Source organism: Hyperolius riggenbachi, chromosome 9 (genome assembly GCF_040937935.1).
Source record: "Hyperolius riggenbachi isolate aHypRig1 chromosome 9, aHypRig1.pri, whole genome shotgun sequence".
Taxonomy (NCBI): domain Eukaryota; kingdom Metazoa; phylum Chordata; class Amphibia; order Anura; family Hyperoliidae; genus Hyperolius; species Hyperolius riggenbachi.
Genome location: NC_090654.1, coordinates 60,037,100 through 60,058,599, shown reverse-complemented (window position 1 = coordinate 60,058,599; position 21,500 = coordinate 60,037,100). Strand labels below are relative to the sequence as shown.

Sequence of the window (21,500 nt, the reverse complement as noted above, 5' to 3'; positions counted from 1 at the left end):
TTACACCTTAAAGGGGAACTGAAGTAAGAGGTATACGGAGGCTGCCATATTTATTTCCTTTTAATCAATACCAGTTGCCTGGCAGCCCTGCTGGTCTATTTCTCTGCAGTAGTATCTGAATAACACCAGAAACAAGCATGCAGCTAGTCTTGTCAGATCTGACTTTAAAGTCTGAAACACCTGATCTGCTGCATGCTTGTTCAGGGGCTATGGCTAATAGTATTAGAGGCAGAGGATCAGCAGGGCTGCCAGGCAACTGGTATTGCTTAAAAGGAAATAAACATGGCAGCCTCCATATACCTCTCTTCAGTTCCCCTTTAAAGAGAACCTTAGGCGGTTTGTGTGTGTGTGTGTGGGGGGGGGGGGGCAGATGGGACACAGATGCATGTTCTCTGCCTCATGACATGCCTCTGTGTCCCCCCACCGCCGCTCTCTGGCCCCCGCCCCCACTGCCGTGCTATAGTCCCCCGAAATATTGCAACATTATTTGTCCCTATCTCAGAGGTAAACACAGGGAGATGGATTCCCTGCTCAAAATGCCCACTAGGGGAGTTCCTGCAGGCTTTCCAGAGATGCCATCAGGCAGCTCTATCTCCCTGGCCACGCCCCCTGCTGCTCCCCCGCTTCCTACACGTTATGAATGAGAGACAAAATCTCTCCTTCCAGCGTCATGACCCAGAGGTCACGAAACTGAAAGTGGGCCAGTGTTAGAGTGACCAGATTTTTGTGGGTCCAACCTGGGACGGGGAGGGGGGTGTGGGGGAGGGGGGGCATCGCGCTGCGCGCACCGTGGCAAAAAGTGGGGAGGACTGAGGAGCGCGCAGCGACAAAGACTGGGGGGGTGGCTGCGGCGCGCCGCGGCGGAAAAATGGGCGTGGCCATGACGTTGTATGGGCGGAGCTAACATAATGATGTAACAGCGAGCCATAAGAAAGCAGTGTTTACGCCATGATGTGGACAAACGAGACTTTGCATCATGGGTGTGCAGAAACTGTGTGATGCTAATAGTATACCGTAACCACAAAGCAGCAAACATAGCCATCTATGACCATTACATAATAAATGCAGTAACAGTTACCACGGACACCAGAAAATAAACGCAATGGGCAACATGTCAGTACAAAATAAATGCAATGCGGGCAACATGTCAGTACAAAATAAAAGCAATGCGGGCAACATGTCAGTACAAAATAAACGCAATGCGGGGCAAGCATTTCACCAGAAAAGAAACGCAATGCGGGCAAACATTTCACCAGAAAAGAAACGCAATGCGGGCAAACATTTCACCAGAAAAGAAACGCAATGCGGGCAAACATTTCACCAGAAAAGAAACGCAATGCGGGCAAACATTTCACCAGAAAAGAAACGCAATGCGGGCAAACATTTCACCAGAAAAGAAATGTAATGCGGGCAAACATTTCACCAGAAAAGAAACGCAATGCGGGCAAACATGTCACCAGAAAAGAAACGCAATGCGGGCAAACATGTCACCAGAAAAGAAACGCAATGCGGGCAAACATGTCAGTACAAAATAAACGCAATGCGGGCAAACATGTCACCAGAAAAGAAACGCAATGCGGGCAAACATGTCACCAGAAAAGAAACGCCATGCGGGCAAACATGTCAGTACAAAATAAACGCAATGCGGGCAAACATTTCACCAGAAAAGAAACGCAATGCTGGCAAACATTTCACCAGAAAAGAAACGTAATGCGGGCAAACATTTCACCAGAAAAGAAACGCAATGCGGGCAAACATGTCACCAGAAAAGAAACGCAACGTGGGCAAACATGTCAGTACAAAATAAACGCAATGCGGGCAAACGTTTCACCAGAAAAGAAACGCAATGCGGGCAAACATGTCACCAGAAAAGAAACGCCATGCGGGCAAACATGTCAGTACAAAATAAACGCAATGCGGGCAAACATTTCACCAGAAAAGAAACGCAATGCGGGCAAACATTTCACCAGAAAAGAAACGCCATGCGGGCAAACATGTCAGTACAAAATAAACGCAATGCGGGCAAACATTTCACCAGAAAAGAAACGCAATGCGGGCAAACATTTCACCAGAAAAGAAACGCCATGCGGGCAAACATGTCAGTACAAAATAAACGCAATGCGGGCAAATATTTCACCAAAAAAGAAACGCAATGCGGGCAAACATTTCACCAGAAGATAAACGCAATGCGGGCAAACATTTCACCAGAAGATAAACGCAATGCGGGCAAACATTTCACCAGAAGATAAACGCAACGCAGGCAAACATTTCACCAGAAAAGAAACGCAATGCGGGCAAACATTTCACCTGGAAAAGAAACGCAATGCGGGCAAACATTTCACCTGGAAAAGAAACGCAATGCGGGCAAACATTTCACCTGGAAAAGAAACGCAATGCGGGCAAGCATTTCACCTGGAAAAGAAAGCATTTACTCACCTGGCAAAAGTCTCCGGCCTCTGGCGCGCTGCTCCCGGGACCACCTTCCTCCTGCTCGTCTCCCGTGCTGACAGGGCTACGGCAAGATGGCGCCCGAAGCCTGTACTGGAGACACAGCCTCCAGTACAGGACTTCGGCAGCCATCTTGCCGTAGCCCTGCTCGCCTGCCGGTGTCGGAACAGACACCGGAAGACTAGGAGGCTGGAGCGGGGCTGCAGGCAATGAACTGGCACGACACCGCTGCCAGTTCATGAGGATAGAGTGGCCAGAGTCCCGAGGCCGGGACGTCCCGCTGCTGAAAGCGGGACGTTTCCCTGGACCTCATGCTGCCTGGGACAGCGGACCCCGAATCCGGGACGCGTCCCGGGCAATCCGGGACGTCTGGTCACCCTAGCCAGTGTGGCCCACAGGAACGGAGGAGAGCAGCGGTTTTGGCGGCTACCTGATCCGCTCAGCCCCCTGAATCAGGTAGCCTAGAGTTTTTTCTTAATTTTATGAGCCTACCTCAGGCTCTCTTAAAAGGAGACCTGAAGTGAGAGGCATATGAAGGTTTCCATATTTACAGTATTTCCTCTTAGGGCACATTTCCACTAGCCACCCCGCGCGGCTGCGCGGTTCCCGGCTGGCACTTCCTGGTCAGAGGGAACGCTGACGAATCCCAGAAGCCGTGACAAGACAAGACAAATAACATTTATATCACGCTTTTCTCCTGGCGGACTCAAAGCGCCAGAGCTGCAGCCACTAGGACGCGCTCTATAGGCAGTAGCAGTGTTAGGGAGACTTGCCCAAGGTCTCCTACTGAATAGGTGCTGGCTTACTGAACAGGCAGAGCTGAGATTTGAACCCTGGTCTTCTGCGTCAGAGGCAGAGCCCTTAACCATTACACCATCCTGTGCCATGCACAGCTATGGGATTCGCAGCCTCCCACATGGAAACTGGCGGCAATGTCAGCCGAATCGCTAAGGTAAGCGATTCGGCCGGCGGCGTCATAGTTTCCTATGGCAGAGTTTCCCTGCACGGTTTGCCTGCGGGGAAACTCTTGGAGTTCGGCCCGGTTTCCGCGGTAGTGGAAATGGGCCCTCAAAGTAAACCTGAAGCGAAAAAAAACGTGTAATGAATTGTATCTGTAGTACGGTTAACTAATAGAACATTAGTAGCAAAGAAAAAAGTTTAATATTTTTATTTTCATTTAGGGCCCGTTCACACTGCACGCGTTTCCAGCCGCGTTTTGGAAACGCGTGCAGGTGGCCGATACGCACAACATCAGACATTGCATAGAGTGCAATGTCTGATGTTCACACTGCATGCGTTCCGGACCTGTGCGGTCCGGGAACGCATGCTGCACGCAGATTTTGCTAAAACGCGTGGCTGTCCCATTCACTTTTCAGTGATAGGATCAGCCACGCAACGCACACAAACGCGGATGGCCATGCGTTCGTACGCGTTGCGGTCCGCACGCGTTCCGCACGCATGGCCATCCGCATTTGTGATCTGAACGGGCCCTTATGCTTTTATTTTCAGTTATGTAACCTTTTTTTTATAACATTGCATCATTCTGTCATATTTGCAGTTTACACACCACACTCTGTATTTTAAGCTATAAAACAAAGCAAAAATTGTGACCAGTTGAGCTTTCCTGCAGTAAAACCTTATTTCAAGCTGTCTCTCACTGTTTCTTGGCTGTGCTTCAGAACACAGAATTCTTTTGCAGAGATAACAACTGGAGTTTTTTTTAGCTCTTCCTGGAAAACAGGAAACTTTTTTATGTGCTACTAATGTTCTATTTCTTAGCTGTACTACACATACAATTCATTATCTCATTTTTTTTTTTTTTGCGCTTCAGGTTTGCCACTTGAGGACCAGGGGATTTTGCGCTGATCTGTGCAGCGTGGGCTCTCCAGCCCACAGCACAGATCAGGATTCAGGCAGGGTGACCAGACTTCCCCCCTTTTTTCCCCACTAGGGGGATGTCCTGCTGGGGGGGTTGTCTGATCGCCGCCGGCACTATGTGGATAGCGGGGGGGGGGGCTCCTCAAAGCCCCCCTCCGCAGCGATTTTAGGCCTCGCTCCCTTTCCCTCCCTCCCCTCCTTCCCCTGGGCGGCGCAGGACGGAGATACGTCCTGCACTGCCTCTGATAGGCTTCAGCCTAGCAGATGTCGGCGATCCCCGGCCAATCAGAGGCCGGGGATCGCCGATCTCCTTTACGGCGCCGTATGATGTAAACAGCGGGGATTTCTTCCCCGCGTGTTTACAATTAGCCTGCGACCCGCGATCGGAGGCTCGCAGGCTGTTCACGGAGACACCCTCCGTGAACTGACATGGAACGGCCGCTCGAACGATTTAAATTCCATGGTAACACCACTTCGACCTGCCGACGCCTATCGGCGTTAGGCGGTCGTTAAGTGGTTAAACAATACCAGTTGCCTGGTAGTCCTGCTGATATCTTTGGCTGCAGTATAGCCTGAGTCACACAACTAAGGCGTGGAACCCACTAGGAGTGCTTTCCTCAGCGCTTTGTGATTTGAAAACTCTTGCTAATGTAATGCTATGGGTGTGATCCCACTTGAACGATGTGATTTCATAAAAATCCCCCTTAGCATTGCATTAGCAAGAGCTTTTTCAAATCACTAGCGATTAGAAATCGCTCCTAGCGGGTTTCTGGCCAAAGCAAGCGGCTAATCCAGTCAGACAACAGTAAGAAACACCTCATCTGCATGCTTGTATAGGGTCTATGCCGAAAGGTATTAGGGCCTGTTTCCACTTGTGCGGTGCAAATTCTTTGCGGAAAAAGCGAAAACGAATTTGCATGCGGATGCAAATTCGTACGCGTTTGTATGCAAATTTTAACGTGAATTTGCATACATTGTCACGCACTTTTGTAAGTATGCGAATTTAACCATGTCAGTGCCTGTGTGCTTTTACAATGATTTTAGGCAAAAAGTACACAAATTCGCATGGACAATTCGCATAGCGAAAACGCATGCACATTTCCTATTAATTACATTGCATGCGAATCGCACACCACCTTGCAGTGTGCGAATTCTGATGGCTCTGTTGTGCAGATTTTTCCTGCACAGCAAACCGCACAGATTTCCTGACAAGTGGAAACAGGCCCATTTACTATCATTGGCTATGCGAATCTATGCGAAGAGGCAGAGAAATAGCAGGACACCCAGGGAGTTGGCGTTGTTTAAAAGGAAATAAATATGTCAGTCTAAATATCCTTCTCACCTCAGGTTCCCTTTAAAAGAGGACAGCAGGTGTGAGGGTTCTGCTTATTACAGCTTACACTATAATAAGAAACAGGATGTAAAGGGGTTTTGTACATTACACAACATAGTTTTTAAACAAGGAAGAGCTACCATGATATAGTTAAATAAAGTTCAACTGTTTTAGGAAGTAGATACTGCTAAAGGTTGCCGAGGAAGAGGTAAATTAGTGATGATTAGGGATGGCCCTGATTAGGAGAACTGGTGGAGAAGCATGTGATCAGTTTGATCAGCTGATAGATTTGTAAGGTCCTGATTTGCTGTGATGACTTCCTGGTTTAACACATGATCAGGACCAGCAAATCAGAACCTTACAAATCTATCAGCTGATCAAACTGATCACATGCTTCTCCATGAGTTCTCCTAAGCAGGGCCATGCCTAGTGATGATTTGAAGGTAGTGGACTGAGTCACAAAAAGTCATGCATGCTCTCCGTGCATATCTAGGATAAAACATACAAACTCCACATAGGGTAATAACGTTCAGTTAAGTTTCACTCAAACTCCCAGGTGTCTGTGATATTAGTGCCACTCTTCTGTGTAAAGCCCCGACCCCAATGTCTGGATGCTCACCAGATACAGAATATTCACAGGAAAGTCCCGGGACAAGCAGAGAGATCTAAAATAACGCTCAAGACCCACCTGAGAGCTGAGGTGGTCTGTATCTGGTGAGCATCCAGACATTGGGGTTGGGGCTTTACACAAAAGAGTGGCACTAATATCACAGACACCTGGGAGTTTGAGTGAAACTTAACTGAACGTTAATACCCTATGTGGAGTTTGTATGTTTTATCCTAGATATGCACGGAGAGCGCAGCAACAAATATTGAAATAGTATTGAACACTGGACATTCTGCAGCGATCCCAGCATCGGTTGTAAAATAGTGTGGACATTTTCTGGGACTTTGGCGCAGGTTGACTTTAATAATAAAGAAGATTGGTGCTAGGTTCACAGTGGAACGTTACATTGAGATTCTGTTTTAACAGGAACACCGCAACGGAATAAAAAAAAGTTGTGCCACACGTATTGGCTACATTACATAGCATGCTGTGAGGTACAGTGAAGCATGCACACAATAAAAAGAATGCTTCCCTGTACCTGTTAATGTGTGCATTTAGCAGTAACTCACTGCAGCAGTGTGTTACTATAACACAACACATTACTCTACAACGCTAACAACGCACTGTGATTGTCGCATAGACTTATCATTGCTGTGTTCCGTTCCGCATTGCAATGCCTCCCTAACGTTGCTCCATAGCATCCTACTGTGAACATTGCCTTAGAGGAAGAAATAAAATACTAGAGAGAGAGTGGAAAGCTATAGTGAAAGACCTAGTGCACAGTGGTCAGATGTGTTGCAGAAAAATTCTGCATGTCAACTCTCTGCCCATACTATTCTATGGGCCTGCAATAGTAGTACAGAGGCGCCAACAGGGTAAAAACAATATTTCTTTAAAATGGATAAAATGAAGTAGGTAGCGGTGGACTTACCCCTCCAAAACAGACACAAAAAATTGCCATTTTAAGTAAAAATCAGTTTATTTACAAACTCCGAATAAGGTGCAACGCGTTTCGCGGGTATAGCCCACTACCTCAGGCAATAAATAGTAGCATATCACCAATGCGGTCCGGGAACGTAGGCTACATATACCCGCGAAACGTGTTGCACCTTGTTCGGAGTATGTAAATAAACTGATTTTTGCTCAAAATGGCAATTTTTTGTGTCTGTTTTGGAGGGGTAAGTCCACCGCTACCTACTTCATTTTATCCATTTTAAAGAAATATTGTTTTTACCCTGTTGGCACCTCTGTACTACTATTGCAGTTGTTTCCACCCCTGGTGGAGGGGAATTCTTCCTTTTTCCAGATCAACAGAGAGCGACTTCTTAATCCTGAGTGGGGACAGGTCTAATCTCCTCACCTGCCTTCATAATGGTTATCTGGACGGTAACCGTTGTTTGTGAGTATAACCTACCTATACTTACCTTCCATACCCAATTTACACTACATACTACACTATACTGGGCTCTTGGCGTCTTCCCTTATATTCTATGGGCCTGTTCACAATAATGTGTTGTAACTGATCACATTATTCTAACTCGCTGCATGCAGGCTTTGCATTATTGTCTATGTCCAGTCAACATTGCTTTAAAAGCATATCTGGATCTGTGTGCCGCAGAACGCAGAGTCCGGATTTGCCCAGTGAAAGCCCATGAGAATGGCAATGTTTGTTCTCACTAGGCTAGTAGCTGCATCCAGGTTTCCTGTTTCAACCACATCCCGCTACCTCTGTGACGTCATACCCACCCGTCGATCCCTGCAAAACAGCCCGGTGGCCATGGGATCTTCATTGGGCTGCAAAAGACCATTCAGAATCCTCAGCAACAGGGAGGATTCTCATTGGTTCATGTTGAACCAATTAAAGTACTTACGAGGCCAAAATTACAAAAATGATATTTTACCTTTTTATCTGCCGAATCCACGGAGGATGCCCTCCGTGTCCTCTGCTCTGTATCGCCGTCAATCTAGTCCTTCTAGTTCCCCCAGGACTTGTCCCGACCCCACCGAACGGGTCGCATCGTCATTCCACCCGTAAGATGGCCGCCGCCTTGATCCGCAGCTGCGCAGTACGCTTTACCGCGAGTGCGACTGCGCAGACTTTAGCCCGCCTCCAGCCGCGCCTGACGTACGCTTCAGGAGGATGCGGGGAACCACTACGCGGCTGGAGGCGGGCTAAAGGCTGCTCAGTCGCACTCGCGCCAAAGTGTACTGCGCAGCCGCGGATCAAGGTGGCGGCATCCTTAGGGGTGGAATGGATGCAACCCGTTCGGTGGGGTCGGGACAAGCCCTGAGCGAACTAAAAGGTCTAGATTGACGGAGCGTCCTCCGTGGATTCTGCAGATAAAAAGGTAAAGTGTCATTTTCGTAATTTTGGCCTTGTAAGTCCTTTAAAGAGGAGCTGTCAGCCATACTATCTCAAAGAAAAAAAACCACATATATTAGTAGATAAATACTTACTCTACTTACATAACATATGTATTGCACTGTCCACGTTTTTATTTTAATGATTTTTCTATAGTGCGAAAAGAGAAGTTTAGTTTGTGATTTTTTGAAATTTTTGTAAAATGTCACGGTAAAAATAAATAACTTCACACTTTTTGCCAATTTTAGTGGAAGAATACAAATTTTCCGCACTTTTATGTTTTGCATTTGAAAAAAAAATGTTGTTTCCTTTGACCATATTGCCATAATACAAGGGGCCATATGTAATTCACTTTTTCTACTGAGTTTTCTCCTAGGAGATAATTTTTATCTTTGATTTAAAATAACTTTTCCACACTTAGCAATAGAAAAAGTACCAAAAGGTAGGTGAAAAAGTACTATGAAAATTATTTCGCGTATTTCCTTGCTTGCTGGTGGTTTAAAAGGCATTTTATTGACAGGTTTGAATATCACCTAGGAGAAAACTCCAGAGAAAAAGTTTATAGCATATGGGCCAACATATTTTTGCAAACATTTTCTCGAAATTGTAAATAGCAAGTTTCAATGCGAAAATGATTTTGCCGAAATTTCGCAAACAACACTGGTTATGATAGATGGGGTAGCAGATGAAACGATTGAGCAAATGAAATAAAGGAGATGATAATTGGGGCTAGTGCACACCAAAAACTCCTTGCGGATCCGCAAACGCTAGCGGTTTTTGAAGCTTTTTTTCAGAGCGATTCTAGGCATGTTTAGAGCGATTTTCTAACAATTCCTAGCGTTTTTTGGAACGTTTTTGTGTAGCAGATTTTATATTTTGTTACAGTAAAGCTGTAACTGAACAGCTTCTGTAACAAAAACACTTGGAAAATCGCTCTGATCTGGCGTTTTTCAGAGCGGTTTTCCACTTTCCAATACTTAACATAGAGGCAGAAATGCCTCAGAAAACCGCAAAAATGCTCCAGGACCCGAGTTTGCTTTTGGGGAAAAAACAAACCGCTCTGGTGTGCACCAGCCCATTCCCATTCATGAACCTCCTTGCCGGTCCAATTCCCGCTGGCAAGGAGGCAGCGCAGCACTTTTTTTTCATTTATTTATTTTTTCAAATCATGTAGCGAGCCCAGGGCTCGCTACATGATAGCCGCTGAGCGGCGGCATCCCCCCACCCACTCTGATCACCTCCGGCGATCAGAGTAAGCAGGAAATCCCGTTGAGAACAGGATTTCCTGCAGGGCTTCCCCGGTCGCCATGGTCATGGACGTCGGCAGGGGTGCAGCTAAGGTTTTTGTGGCCCCAAGCGGACTGTAGGAAGTGGCCCTAGCCTGCGCCGCGGTGAAAAATGGGCGTGGCTATTCTGCAGAAAGTGGGCGTGGCCATGAAATGTGGGTGGAGCTGGGGTGTGGCCATGGCATGGGGTGGAGCCAACTGCATGATGCTTACATGTCAATATGGAAAAAATAAATAAATAAAAAAATAAAGGGTAGAAAGTAGACTAACCCCTCCAAGATTAAAAAAAAAATCAATATGCATTTTTAATGTGCTACTGAGATGCCCTGGGTACTAAAAATGGTGATCGGTTTATTTTAACCTAAATCTTTTCTCTTTTGTCCCTGTATCACCCCATGTCCCCCTCCTATTCTCTTGGCCCCTGCCAGTCAAGTGTGTGTACAGGCCTTAGCTCAGTCAATTTTATGGTTACAAAAATCCACCCCACAGCTAACCACAGCCAGCCCACCCCACAGCTAACCACAGCCAGCCCACCCCACAGCTAACCACAGCCAGCCCACCCCACAGCTAACCACAGCCCAGTACACACAGGCCTGACCACAGCCAGCCCCAGAGCTTACCACAGTCCAGTACACACAGGCCTGACCACAGCCCCCCATCCGAGTACACACAGGCCTCAGGCCTGACCACAGCCAGCCCCAGAGCTTACCACAGCCCTCCAGCCCAGTACACACACAGCAGGCCTCACTCAGGGCCTGATAATCACAGGCAGCCAGCCCAATACACACAAGCCTGAACTGCCTGCAGGCTGCAGAAGCACATCAAATAGTTGAAGAACTTGAAGAAAAGTTTATTTTACTTACAGTAGCCAGGCACGGTTGGTGGTATTACAAGAGCCCGCCTCTGGCTGTGGCTGCAGGCTGAGGGAGGCCCCCATCTCGTCCTCCTCCAAGTGCTTCCATCGTGGACTTGGTCCTTGTGCTGCTGCCGCCGCCGCTGAGTCTCTGTGACTGAGTGTCTCAGTCAAGTCAAAATGGCGGCACGCACTGCGATTTTATAGATTATGCGCCTGCGCAGTGTGTTTTGGCGCGAAATTGGCGGCGGTGAAGGGCTGAGGCGGAGCTGAGCTGGCCTGCGCTGCCCCCTTACGTCAGAGTCAGACTCTAATTTGTCGTCGCGCTCAGCTCCGCCCCTCCAGACAGTCAGTCAGCAGCAAGTTGGGCTGGACTGAGCTGTCTGTCTAGCACGAAGAGTTCAGCTGCTCAGCTCCGCCCTTCCAGATCCAGCAGGCAAAGCAATGGGCTGGGCCCTGGCTGAGACTGAGCCTGCGTGCGTGCGCACCAGTAGTTTTCTCCTCGCCCCAGGCCTCCAGCTGCGGACAGTCAGCGTGAGAACGGACAGTGACGTCACAGCGACGTCACGGAGCTCCGAGGCCCCTAAAACCATGAGGCCCCAAGCGGCTGCTTGGCCTGCTTGGTGCCTGGCGGCGCCCCTGGACGTCGGGACGTCAGAGGGAATCCTGATCCACCCCTCAGCGCTGCCTGGCACTGATTGGCAGCGGCAAGGAGGTTATAACCGGCAAGGAGGTTAAGCAACCAACCAGGTTTTGCCGCCCCCCCCCCCCCCCCCCCCAAGCGTTTTAAAAAACACTCAGAACCGCTCTTGGGGCTTGATTCACTAAACCGTGATAACTCAAATATCACACCTTATCAAAGTTAACACACCTTATCAAAGTAGCATAGCGAGTGCTACAAACCCGCAGGGGCTCAGGGCAGGACGAGTGCCATTGCCAATTAGCAGGTATAAGTTTGTAGCGCTCGCTATGCTACTCTGATAAGGCGCGTTAACGTTGATAAGGTTTGAAAGCTTTGATAAGGTGTGATATCTTTGAGGCTTTGGGGCAGCACGGTAGCACGGTGGCGTAGTGGTTAGCTCTCTCGCCTTGCAGCGCTGGGTCCCTGGTTCGAATCCCAGCCAGGGCACTATCTGCAAAGAGTTTGTATGTTCTCTCCGTGTCTGCGTGGGTTTCCTCCGGGCACTCCGGTTTCCTCCCACATTCCAAAAACATACGGATAAGTTAATTGGCTCCCCCTAAAAAAATTGGCCCTAGACTACAGTACTTACACTACATAATATAGACATATGGCAATGGTAGGGATTAGATTGTGAGCTCCTTTGAGGGACAGTTAGTGACAAGATATATATATATATACACTGTACAGCGCTGCGTAATATGTCGGCGCTATATAAATACTTAATAATAATAATAATAACGTGTGATATCTTTGATAAGGTGTGATATTTGAGTTATCTTGGTTTAGTGAATCAAGCCCTTAGTGTGCACCAGCCCTAAGACTGAGGCCCATATCCAATTAACTTTTTCTCCTCAGTTTTCTCCTAGGTGATGTTTTCAAACTTGTCAATAAAGCGCCTTTTAAAACCACCAGCAAGCAAGAAAATACTGAAAATAATTTTGATAGTCATTTTTTTTACTACTTTTTGGTACTTCTGCATTTGCAAAATGATGAAAAGTTATAAATAGAGGGTGAAAATGTATCTCCTAGGAGAAAACTCAGAAGACAAAATGAATTGTATATGGGCCAAAGAGTAAGAAATGGAGGAGTGGTTGGATTAGTGGAGAAGAGTTTCTGGTGAAGCAATAGGATTGAAAGATGCAGTGGAGGAATGGAGGAAACACACAAGACTAAATGGGGAATATGGAAGGAATGTAATGGATAAAAAAGTGAAGGGATTATAAAATGGCACAGGGCCGGAATTACCATAATTGCACAGTAGGCACATGCCTACAGGCGCCTGATGATGGGAAGGTGGCTCACTCCCCTCCCCTAGTGCCTCCCTTCCCCCTTCTCTATGGAGAGTGCTGATGAGAGTGTAAATGAGGGGTTACTCACCGAGCTCTTGGCATTCCACTGCCGAGATCTTCCTTCAGTCAGGGGCACCTCTAGCTACCTAATACTGAGGTTCCTCTAGCTACCTAATACTCGGGGGCACCTCTAGCTACTTAATATTGAGAGTACTTCTGGCTACCTAATGCTAAGGGGCATCTGTAGCTACCCATGAGGGGAAAGGGAAGTAAGGGAGAAGTGACAGCCGGGACAGCCAGCACACTTGCGGTGCAGTTTGGTGGGGGTTGTAGGTTCATGGAGGGCGAGGTCTGAGATGCCAGGATATCTGTGCCTATAGGCTTCTGTGATGTAAATCCGGGCCTGAAATTGAGGTTTATTTTCAGAGGATGTACTTTATACAGCTATTTACACACTGAAAGTGGACCTGAACTCTTGCACAAGACAGAAGGAAAACAGAGAGAAATGCACCCTGTAGAGAGTTTAGAGAGTTTAACCTGTCTAATTCCCCCTCATCTGTGATTAATCACCTCTGTAATTTGATCTCTCATCTGTGTCAGCTCAGGAATCTCCTCTGCCATGGCAGAACTGCTAATTTGTAAACACGGGATGTTAACAATAGGGGCTTGATTCACAAAAGCATGCTAACTGTTAGCACGCCAGTGAAAAGCCACTTACCACGTGCAAACTGCCTCTTCGTGCGCTAATGCGCGCGTAAAGTTTAACGCGCATAAAGTTTTATGTGTACTAATTCGCGTGTAAAATCAGCAGCTTCGCGTGATAAGTAGCGTGATAAGCATACTTTGCACGCGAAGCAGCTGATTTTGCACGCAAAGTAGTGCACATAAAACTTTATGCGCGCTAAAATAGCACGCGAACAGCAACAGCTTTGCTGTGCAAACTACTAAGCACCCTAGTTTGCACGTGCAAAGCCTTAAGACATGCAAACTGAGTTAGCACCGGTTGAGGCCAATGTCTGCTTCCATGAAAGCAGGAAATAGACAGACTGCAGATCTATTGCAGGGTTTGTATCAGCTGTAACAAAGAAATGTTTTTCTTTAAAGGTTATTATGCTGTTGCTTATCTTTAAGAGCAGAGAGGGATTTCCGAGTGCAGGTCTGCTTTAAGATATTCCTCATCCAAAACTGTTTTCACAATCAATATAAATTGTGCCAAGGTACCATCCAACCTTGCTAGCCTCCTCCTCAGTGATCCACCAGAATGGAATGCCTCACATGATGAAATGTGTTCCCTATAGGAGCCTCATAGGAAGTCCCCACAGTGTAATGCTGCTCACTTACTCCCTCACACCCTGCAAACCTCTCCATAGATCCATTAAATCCCTACATGCTGCTCAGCTGGGGGCAGAACAGTGTGCCGTAAAGTGATTGTGCCAAAACTGCCACCCAAAACAAATGTCTAATCAGGACAAAAGCCTTAAAGAGACTCTGTAACAACAAAAACCTCCCCTGGGGGGTACTCACCTCGGGTGGGGGAAGCCTCCAGATCCTAATGAGGCTTCCCACGCCGTCCTCTGTCCCACGGGGGTCTCGCTGCAGCCCTCCGAACAGCCGGCGACAGAGCCGACTGTAGCTTCAATATTTACCTTTGCTGGCTCCAGCGGGGGCGCTGTGGCTGCTTTCGGCACGGAAATAGACGGAAATACCCGATCTCCGTCGGGTCCGCTCTACTGCGCAGGCGCCGGAAACTTGCGCCTGCGCAGTAGAGCAGACCCGACGGCGATCGGGTATTTCCGCCTACTTCGGAGCCGACAGCCGTCAGAGCGCCTGCGCAGGAGCCAGGAAGGTAAATATTACGTCACCGCTGTACGGAGGGCTGCAGCGAGACCCCTGACGGATGGAGGACGGCGTGGGAAGCCTCATTAGGATCCGGAGGCTTCCCCCACCCGAGGTGAGTACCCCCCAGGGGACGTTTTGTCGTTACAGTTCCTCTTTAATTGTGTTCCAGGCTCACAGAGTTGAGTTCTTGTATTTTTCTTTCTTCTATGTGCTCTCTGGCCTCCTATAATAACAATCACATTTGTAAAGCGCTTTTCTTTCACAGGACATGCAGAGCAGGAGGAGGACACAGAAAGAGAGGGTGGAATGATTAGTAAAGATTAGTAAAGTGTAAAGAACTGAATGATAAATAACAATAGAGGGGCAGACAGAATATGGTGGCAATCACAGAACTGAGAATTATACTACTGTGAGGACAGAAACAAGCATATAGAATATGGTGAAGAGATACTAATATAGTAAAATAAGGTATAGTGGAGCAGATATGGTAAAAGAAGCCGCAGGGAGCCCCGTGGGGGACAAATTTTCTTTTCCCTGTCCTGAGAGACACGGACAACTAAGGGCAGGGAGAGAAAAAACCTTCTGCTATCTTCACAATCGTTCTAATGACTGCATCTGTTCAGCCACTGACAACGAATCATACAACATTTTGTAGACAAATATTTGCAAACAGTCCCTATTAAGTCCACGGAGAGCGGAGTGGTCAGCGTGGGACAGTCGGCTGCAAGGGTGCTGCAGATGGGGCTGGGAAAAAAGGGCGCAGGCAGCTAGTGGACAAAAAGGGCGCCGCCATTCACTCCCATAATAAATATTGTTTAATGGGCGCCGAACAGGAAAAAGGGCCGCCGGAGATAAATAACATTTTACAAACGGCGCCCGGAGATTTTTAATGTTTTATAACTGTGCATGTGATGATTTATGTTTAGAAAATGCACCCGTGACGAATAACGTGTATAAAAATACTAAACATATTTATCCTATTTAACTAAAACATTATTTAACATTTTATCCCTTACTGTTTGTAAAACATTATTATTCACAAAATAAAGTGATCAGTACGTAACTTTAAATTGCAATATATTTTTTACAGTCACTATTTGTAAAACATTATTATCCACATAATAAAGCGATCATTAAGGGGGGTGGTTAGGGTTAGGCACCACCAGGGGGGGGGGGGAGGGGGGGGTCTTAGGTTTAGGCACCACCAGGGGGGTCTTAGGTTTAGGCACCACCAGGGGAGTCTTAGGTTTAGGCACCACCAGGGGGGTCTAGGGGTTAGGGATAGGTACAGGGAGGGTTCTGTGTAAGAGTAGGGTTAGGTATAGTTTTAGTAAAATTTTAGTAATACTTACTAATGTTTTACAGCACTTATCATGAACATAATTATATTTATATCATCGTTATAAACAATATTTTCAGATTTTATTATAAGAAGAAACCATAAATGAAGGTTAATCACAATAATATACAATTATAACGATTAAACTTACTGTATAATCATTTTTTTAACAAACGTAATTATAAGTTTCACTTTAGAAACAGAGAAGATTAACGTTTTCACTATTGCCGATTTCATACACATTATTTAATGATTTATAGTTTTATAAACATTATTTGTACACTTAATACAAAACAATATTATTGTTTTCACCCCGCACCCTTTTTTCCCGATGCCCTTTTTTGTACGTACGCGCTGCAGATAGTCTCAGGTGAGTAAACCTAATTTTTTAAATTTTGGTTCATGATTCCTTTAAGGTGGGGACGTGAGAGAAGCCTGCACAAGGCATCCCTGCTAATGTGTATTGCAACATGTGGAACTGATGTCTCTCTACAGTAAATGGTGAGGTCTCATTAGTTTTCAGCTGTAATGAGCACAGTTGTGCCTGTAGGAGTGTGTCAGGTGCAACAATGGTCTATGAGCACTGCCATTCTTTTTTCTTGATGCAAAGTATAGTTGAGAAGATAGATAGATAGAATAAAATGAATAAAGAGGAATACGCAGATGATGGATTGGAGGCGCAAACAGTGGAGAAGACAGAATATGATGGATGGAAATGAGGTTGGATGAATAGATAGCAGTGTTGCTTGCAAATTTTCACCAAAGTAATTTTGGCATCGAAAATGCTATTTTTGATTTCGAGAAAATATTAGTGAAAATACACTGTATTTTTGCAACATGGTAAAAGAAAACTATTTTTTCTTTCTGATGCGAAAATTCACAAAATATCGATATTTTAACTGCAGAAAGCGCAACAATAGTTTGTTTACCGGGAAAATTCGCCCCCAAAAAAATCACAAACGTATAAAATGATTTTTAATGGCATATTTGCTCGAAAGTCGAATTTTACATTATTTTCGGGGAAATTAATGAGAAGAGAATATCAGCATTTTCGCTCATCACAGATAGATAGATAGATAGATAGATAGATAGATAGATAGATAGATAGATAGATAGATAGATACATACATACATACATACATACATACATACATACATACATACATACATACATAGTATTGAACATATGCATAGACAAAAGAAAGACTTAAGGTGGCCATACACTGGTCGATTTGCCATCAGATCGACCAACAGACAGATCCCTCTCTGATCGAATCTGATCAGATAGGGATCGTATGGCTGCCTTTACTGCAAACAGATTGTGAATCGATTTCAGCCTGAAACCGATTCACAATCTGCTGAGCTGCTGCTGCCGCCACTCCCCCCGCCCGGCATACATTACCTGATGCTGGCTCCCGGGCGTGATGTCCCCGTCATGTGGCACCTCCGGCTCCGGTGTACGGCATCCGCATAGAACTTAACGCTATCACACCAGTGACAGCGGAAGTTCAAATAGAGCGCCCTCTAGTTGTACTCCCGCTGTCACTGGCATGACAGCGGAAGTTATACGAGGATGCTGGAGGCGCCATAACGGGAGCAGTGACGGACGGGATACCCGGGAGCCAGCCTCAGGTAATGTATACATGCGTCGAAATGTCCCGAATCGTATGCCGCAAGCGACGCGCTCCCTACCCGCGGGTGATCGACGGTTATTTCCCGCATGGCGCGATCGACGGACCGATTGATATCAGGAGGAAATCAATCGGTCCGATGCGTTTAGCGCGAACTATTTGACAGCAGATTCGATCCCAGTGATCGGCGGGAAATCGGGCCAGTGTATGGCCAGCTAAAGAATAAGGTATAGAAAATAGAGCAGGGGTAGGAACGTTGAAAGGATAGATTGGGAAATTAAGACTAAGGAAAGGAGAAGAAAGAATAAGGTGTAGAGAATAGAATGGACTAGTGTAATAAATTCACAAAAGTTTTGAATCTATTTATCACCAAAGCAGCGCAGCTTAATGTGAAGGAGCACCCGCTTTCCCTGACTTACAAAGCAGCGCTCGCTGCTATGTAAGGAGCGTGCCTTCCTTCGTTACACGCATTGCGGACATAGCAATGTGCATAACTTCTACTGCGGGCGGTCCTGTGAAGTATCATTACCGCATACTTCTCTCGCTGGCTGCTACTGTGTTAAACTATATAGTTGTAATTGCATAGTAGCCCCCGCGAGTGAAATATCGCAGTAATGGCCCTTCACAGGACCGCCTACAGTTAAAGTTACGCTAGTTGCTATGTACGCAATGTGCGTAACTAAGGAAGGCACGCTCCTTACATAGCAGCGAGCGCTGCTATGTAAGGCAGGGAGAGCGGGTGCTCCTTCAATTTAGCAGTGCAACTTGATGAATCAGGCTGATTATTTGTAATGGGATTCTTCTGGTTTCAGAGCACATAAAAATAATGAAAAGACAGCACTTACATGTAAAATATTTAACATTTAATGAATACTTACTTTATATACTTAGCTACAGATGGTGGTCAATCATCCAGATGTCCTTAACCCTCCTGGCGGTCTATTAGAAACCATAAACCAGAAGAACAAAGAAGCGGAATTCCAGGCCCCTTCCGTCCAAACTCTTTATTAGCAGTGACATCAAAATAGATGGCTTGTAGTTGGCACATCCAGGTTGTGGATTATCAGGTGGTGGTGAGATGGAGGTGGGGGGGTGCCGGGCACCAGATGGGGCTTGCGACGGCCGTTTCGCGTCTCACTAGACGCTTGGTCACGCTGCGCTCCAATACAGAGGCGAATTGCGGACTTCCGGTAAAATGCGGGGATAGTCCCGCCTCTTCCGGATGCCGCACACGCCATTGGTGAGAGGAGATCTGTGGGGCAGTCCAGCCAGCGGAAATGTGTCGCCGCCGCTACCAAACTACATTACCCATACAGCATTGCGGATCTGAGCAATGGGAGGGATGCGTGCTTTCGCCACACCTCACATGGCTGCCAATCAATCTGGACTGCCACTCCCTCCGGGACACATTTCCGCTGGCTGGACTGCCCCACAGATCTCCTCTCGCCAATGGCGTGTGCGGCATCCGGAAGAGGCGGGGACTATCCCCGCATTTTACCGGAAGTCCGCAATTCGCCTCTGTATTGGAGCGCAGCGTGACCAAGCGTCTAGTGAGACGTGAAATGGCCGTCGCAAGCCCCATCTGGTGCCTGGCACCCTCCCACCTCCATCTCACCACCACCTGATAATCCACAACCTGGATGTGCCAACTACAAGCCATCTATTTTGATGTCACTGCTAATAAAGAGTTTGGACGGAAGGTGCCCGGAATTCTGCTTCTTTGTTCTTCTGGTTTATGGTATGCATGATCTTTCTTCACACTATCCATTGTGCACACGTCCCAGCAGTAAGGATTCAGGAAGACGTCGGTGATCTGGTGAGAACTGTTTAGCCTTTACTATACTCACACTGTCTCAATACAGGCCAGCACAGGGAGTGCCACTCAGAACTTTTCCTGCTTAGCCCAGGTCTATTAGAAACCGCCAGGGGGCAGTGCAGCAGTCTTTTTAAAAAAAAAAAAACATTTTAAATCATGTAGCGAGCCTAGGGCTCGCTACATGATAGCCGCTGTGCAGCGGCATCCCCCCGCCCGCTTCGATCGCCTCCGGCGATCTTTGATCAGGAAATCCCGTTCAAAGAACGTGATTTCCTGAAGGGCTTACCCCGTCGCCAGGGTGACGGGGCGGGATGACGTCACCGACGTCGTGACGTCAAAGGGAGTCCCGATCCACTCCTCGGGTGGGTGGCGGCGGCGATCGGAATGCACACGCAGCTAGCAAAGTGCTAGCTGCGTGTTGCAAAAAAAATTATGCGAATCGGCCCAGCAGGGCCTGAGAAATCCTCCTGCGCGGCATAGCCCGAGCTCAGCTCGGGCTTACCGCCAGGAAAGTTAAAGAGAACCCGAGGTGGGGATCTTAGAATGAAATCTATACACAGAGGCTGGGTCTGGGTATAGGGCCCAGCCTCTGTTGCTTTTTGAATCCCCCCCTAAGTCACCCCTGCGCTTCGTTCTAGCCCATAAATTACCGCCGCACTGTCGGGCAATGTTTACCTAGCTAATGTCACTCACGCCGCTCCCCCCGCCTCCTGCAGAGCGCCGGTCCCTGCCCGTGTCCCTTCCCTCCAATCAGCGGTGAGGGAAGGGACGTGGGCGGGGACCGGCGCTCTGCAGGAGGCGGGGGAGCGGCGTGAGTGACACTAGGGAGGTAAATACAGCCCGCTGCGACACGCTGCGTGTCGCCAGCGCGGCTGTAATTTGGCGCTTTGAGTCCGCAAGGAGAAAAGCGCAATATAAATGTTATTTGTCTTGTCTTGTCTTATGGGGGAGAAAGGAGCGCAGGGGGGACTTAGCGAGGATTCAAATAGCAACAGAGGCTGGGCACTATAGCCAGACCCAGCCTCTGTGTATAGATTTCGTTCTAAGATCCCCACCTCGGGTTCTCTTTAAAGAGGAGCTGTCAACCATACTATCTCAGAAAAAAAAACACATATATAAGTAGATAAATACTTGCTCTACTTAAATAACATATGTATTGCATTGTCCACGTTTTGATTTTAGTGATTTTTCTACACTAAAAAAAGAGAAAATCCTTCTTCGCATTTCCCATTTTAAGTGTGGCTATTTTGAAGCCAATTCTGATGTCATTTCCTCCTTTACTCTCCTCTGCCTGATTTGCTCACCCTTCACTATAGAAAGTTCTATGTCACTGGTACGCTTTAAAGGGATTTCTCCATATACTTTACAATAATTGGATGAGATATCACTAATTTAACTGCATCATCCTACAAATAGAAAGACAGATTAAGATCAGCAGCAGAAGGAGGGTCCCAGGTGCAGTCACAACTTCTACATCCCCTATTGCTATGCTGCTGCTTGAAAGGATAAACTGGAGTAGATATCATATACTGAAGGTGTAAATGGTGGAGAGGAGAGTTAAGGCCCAAACCAACTACGCAATTTTTACCACAATTTTTCGAATGACTGGAGATTTTGTATGAGCGAAAAACGATTGTTTGTTTTTGTGATCTCGCCATGTGGGTACAGGAGTGCAATCACGCGAACGACATTTGGCAAGGTGCCGCGATAACGACTATTGCAATGGATCAGATTTTTAATATCCCCAATGACTGCTGCGCAAATTACCATAATCATTTGACCTCTCATTCGCACCCTTCAATGTTCCCGTGGGTAGGAGGATTGGGGAACCTCATTCATTGGGAGGCGTCGCTGTCAGGTTCCCTGATTGATCATTAGGTGATTATTCAGCTTAAGGAATGATGTAGATAAAAATACAGTGAAGAGGAACTGCCTGAGCAGGATTGGAGTATTCCCCTCCTACTGCTCTTATTCTTTCTATTTACATTTATACTTCTCTCCTTCCAGGTTTTGCAGGTACAGAAGCAAAAAGACCTACCAATGACCAAATATATTATGTCATACCAGCCATGATCATCTTTCTACTTATCCTGGGAGTTGTATATTGGTGGTGCAAGAAACAGGGTGGGTATTCTCA

The 21,500-nt window shown here is 46.9% G+C and overlaps 1 protein-coding gene across 1 annotated transcript in view; it reads left to right on the top strand.

Moving 5' to 3' along the window:
- The window catches only part of LOC137533433 (natural cytotoxicity triggering receptor 3-like), a 96,436-nt gene that overhangs the window by 24,428 nt on the left and 50,508 nt on the right, over positions 1 to 21,500 (top strand). The window contains exon 3 of the mRNA XM_068254824.1: positions 21,371 to 21,487. Within this exon, the coding sequence (XP_068110925.1) occupies positions 21,371 to 21,487 (117 nt within the window). The remainder of the gene's footprint in view (positions 1 to 21,370; positions 21,488 to 21,500) is intronic.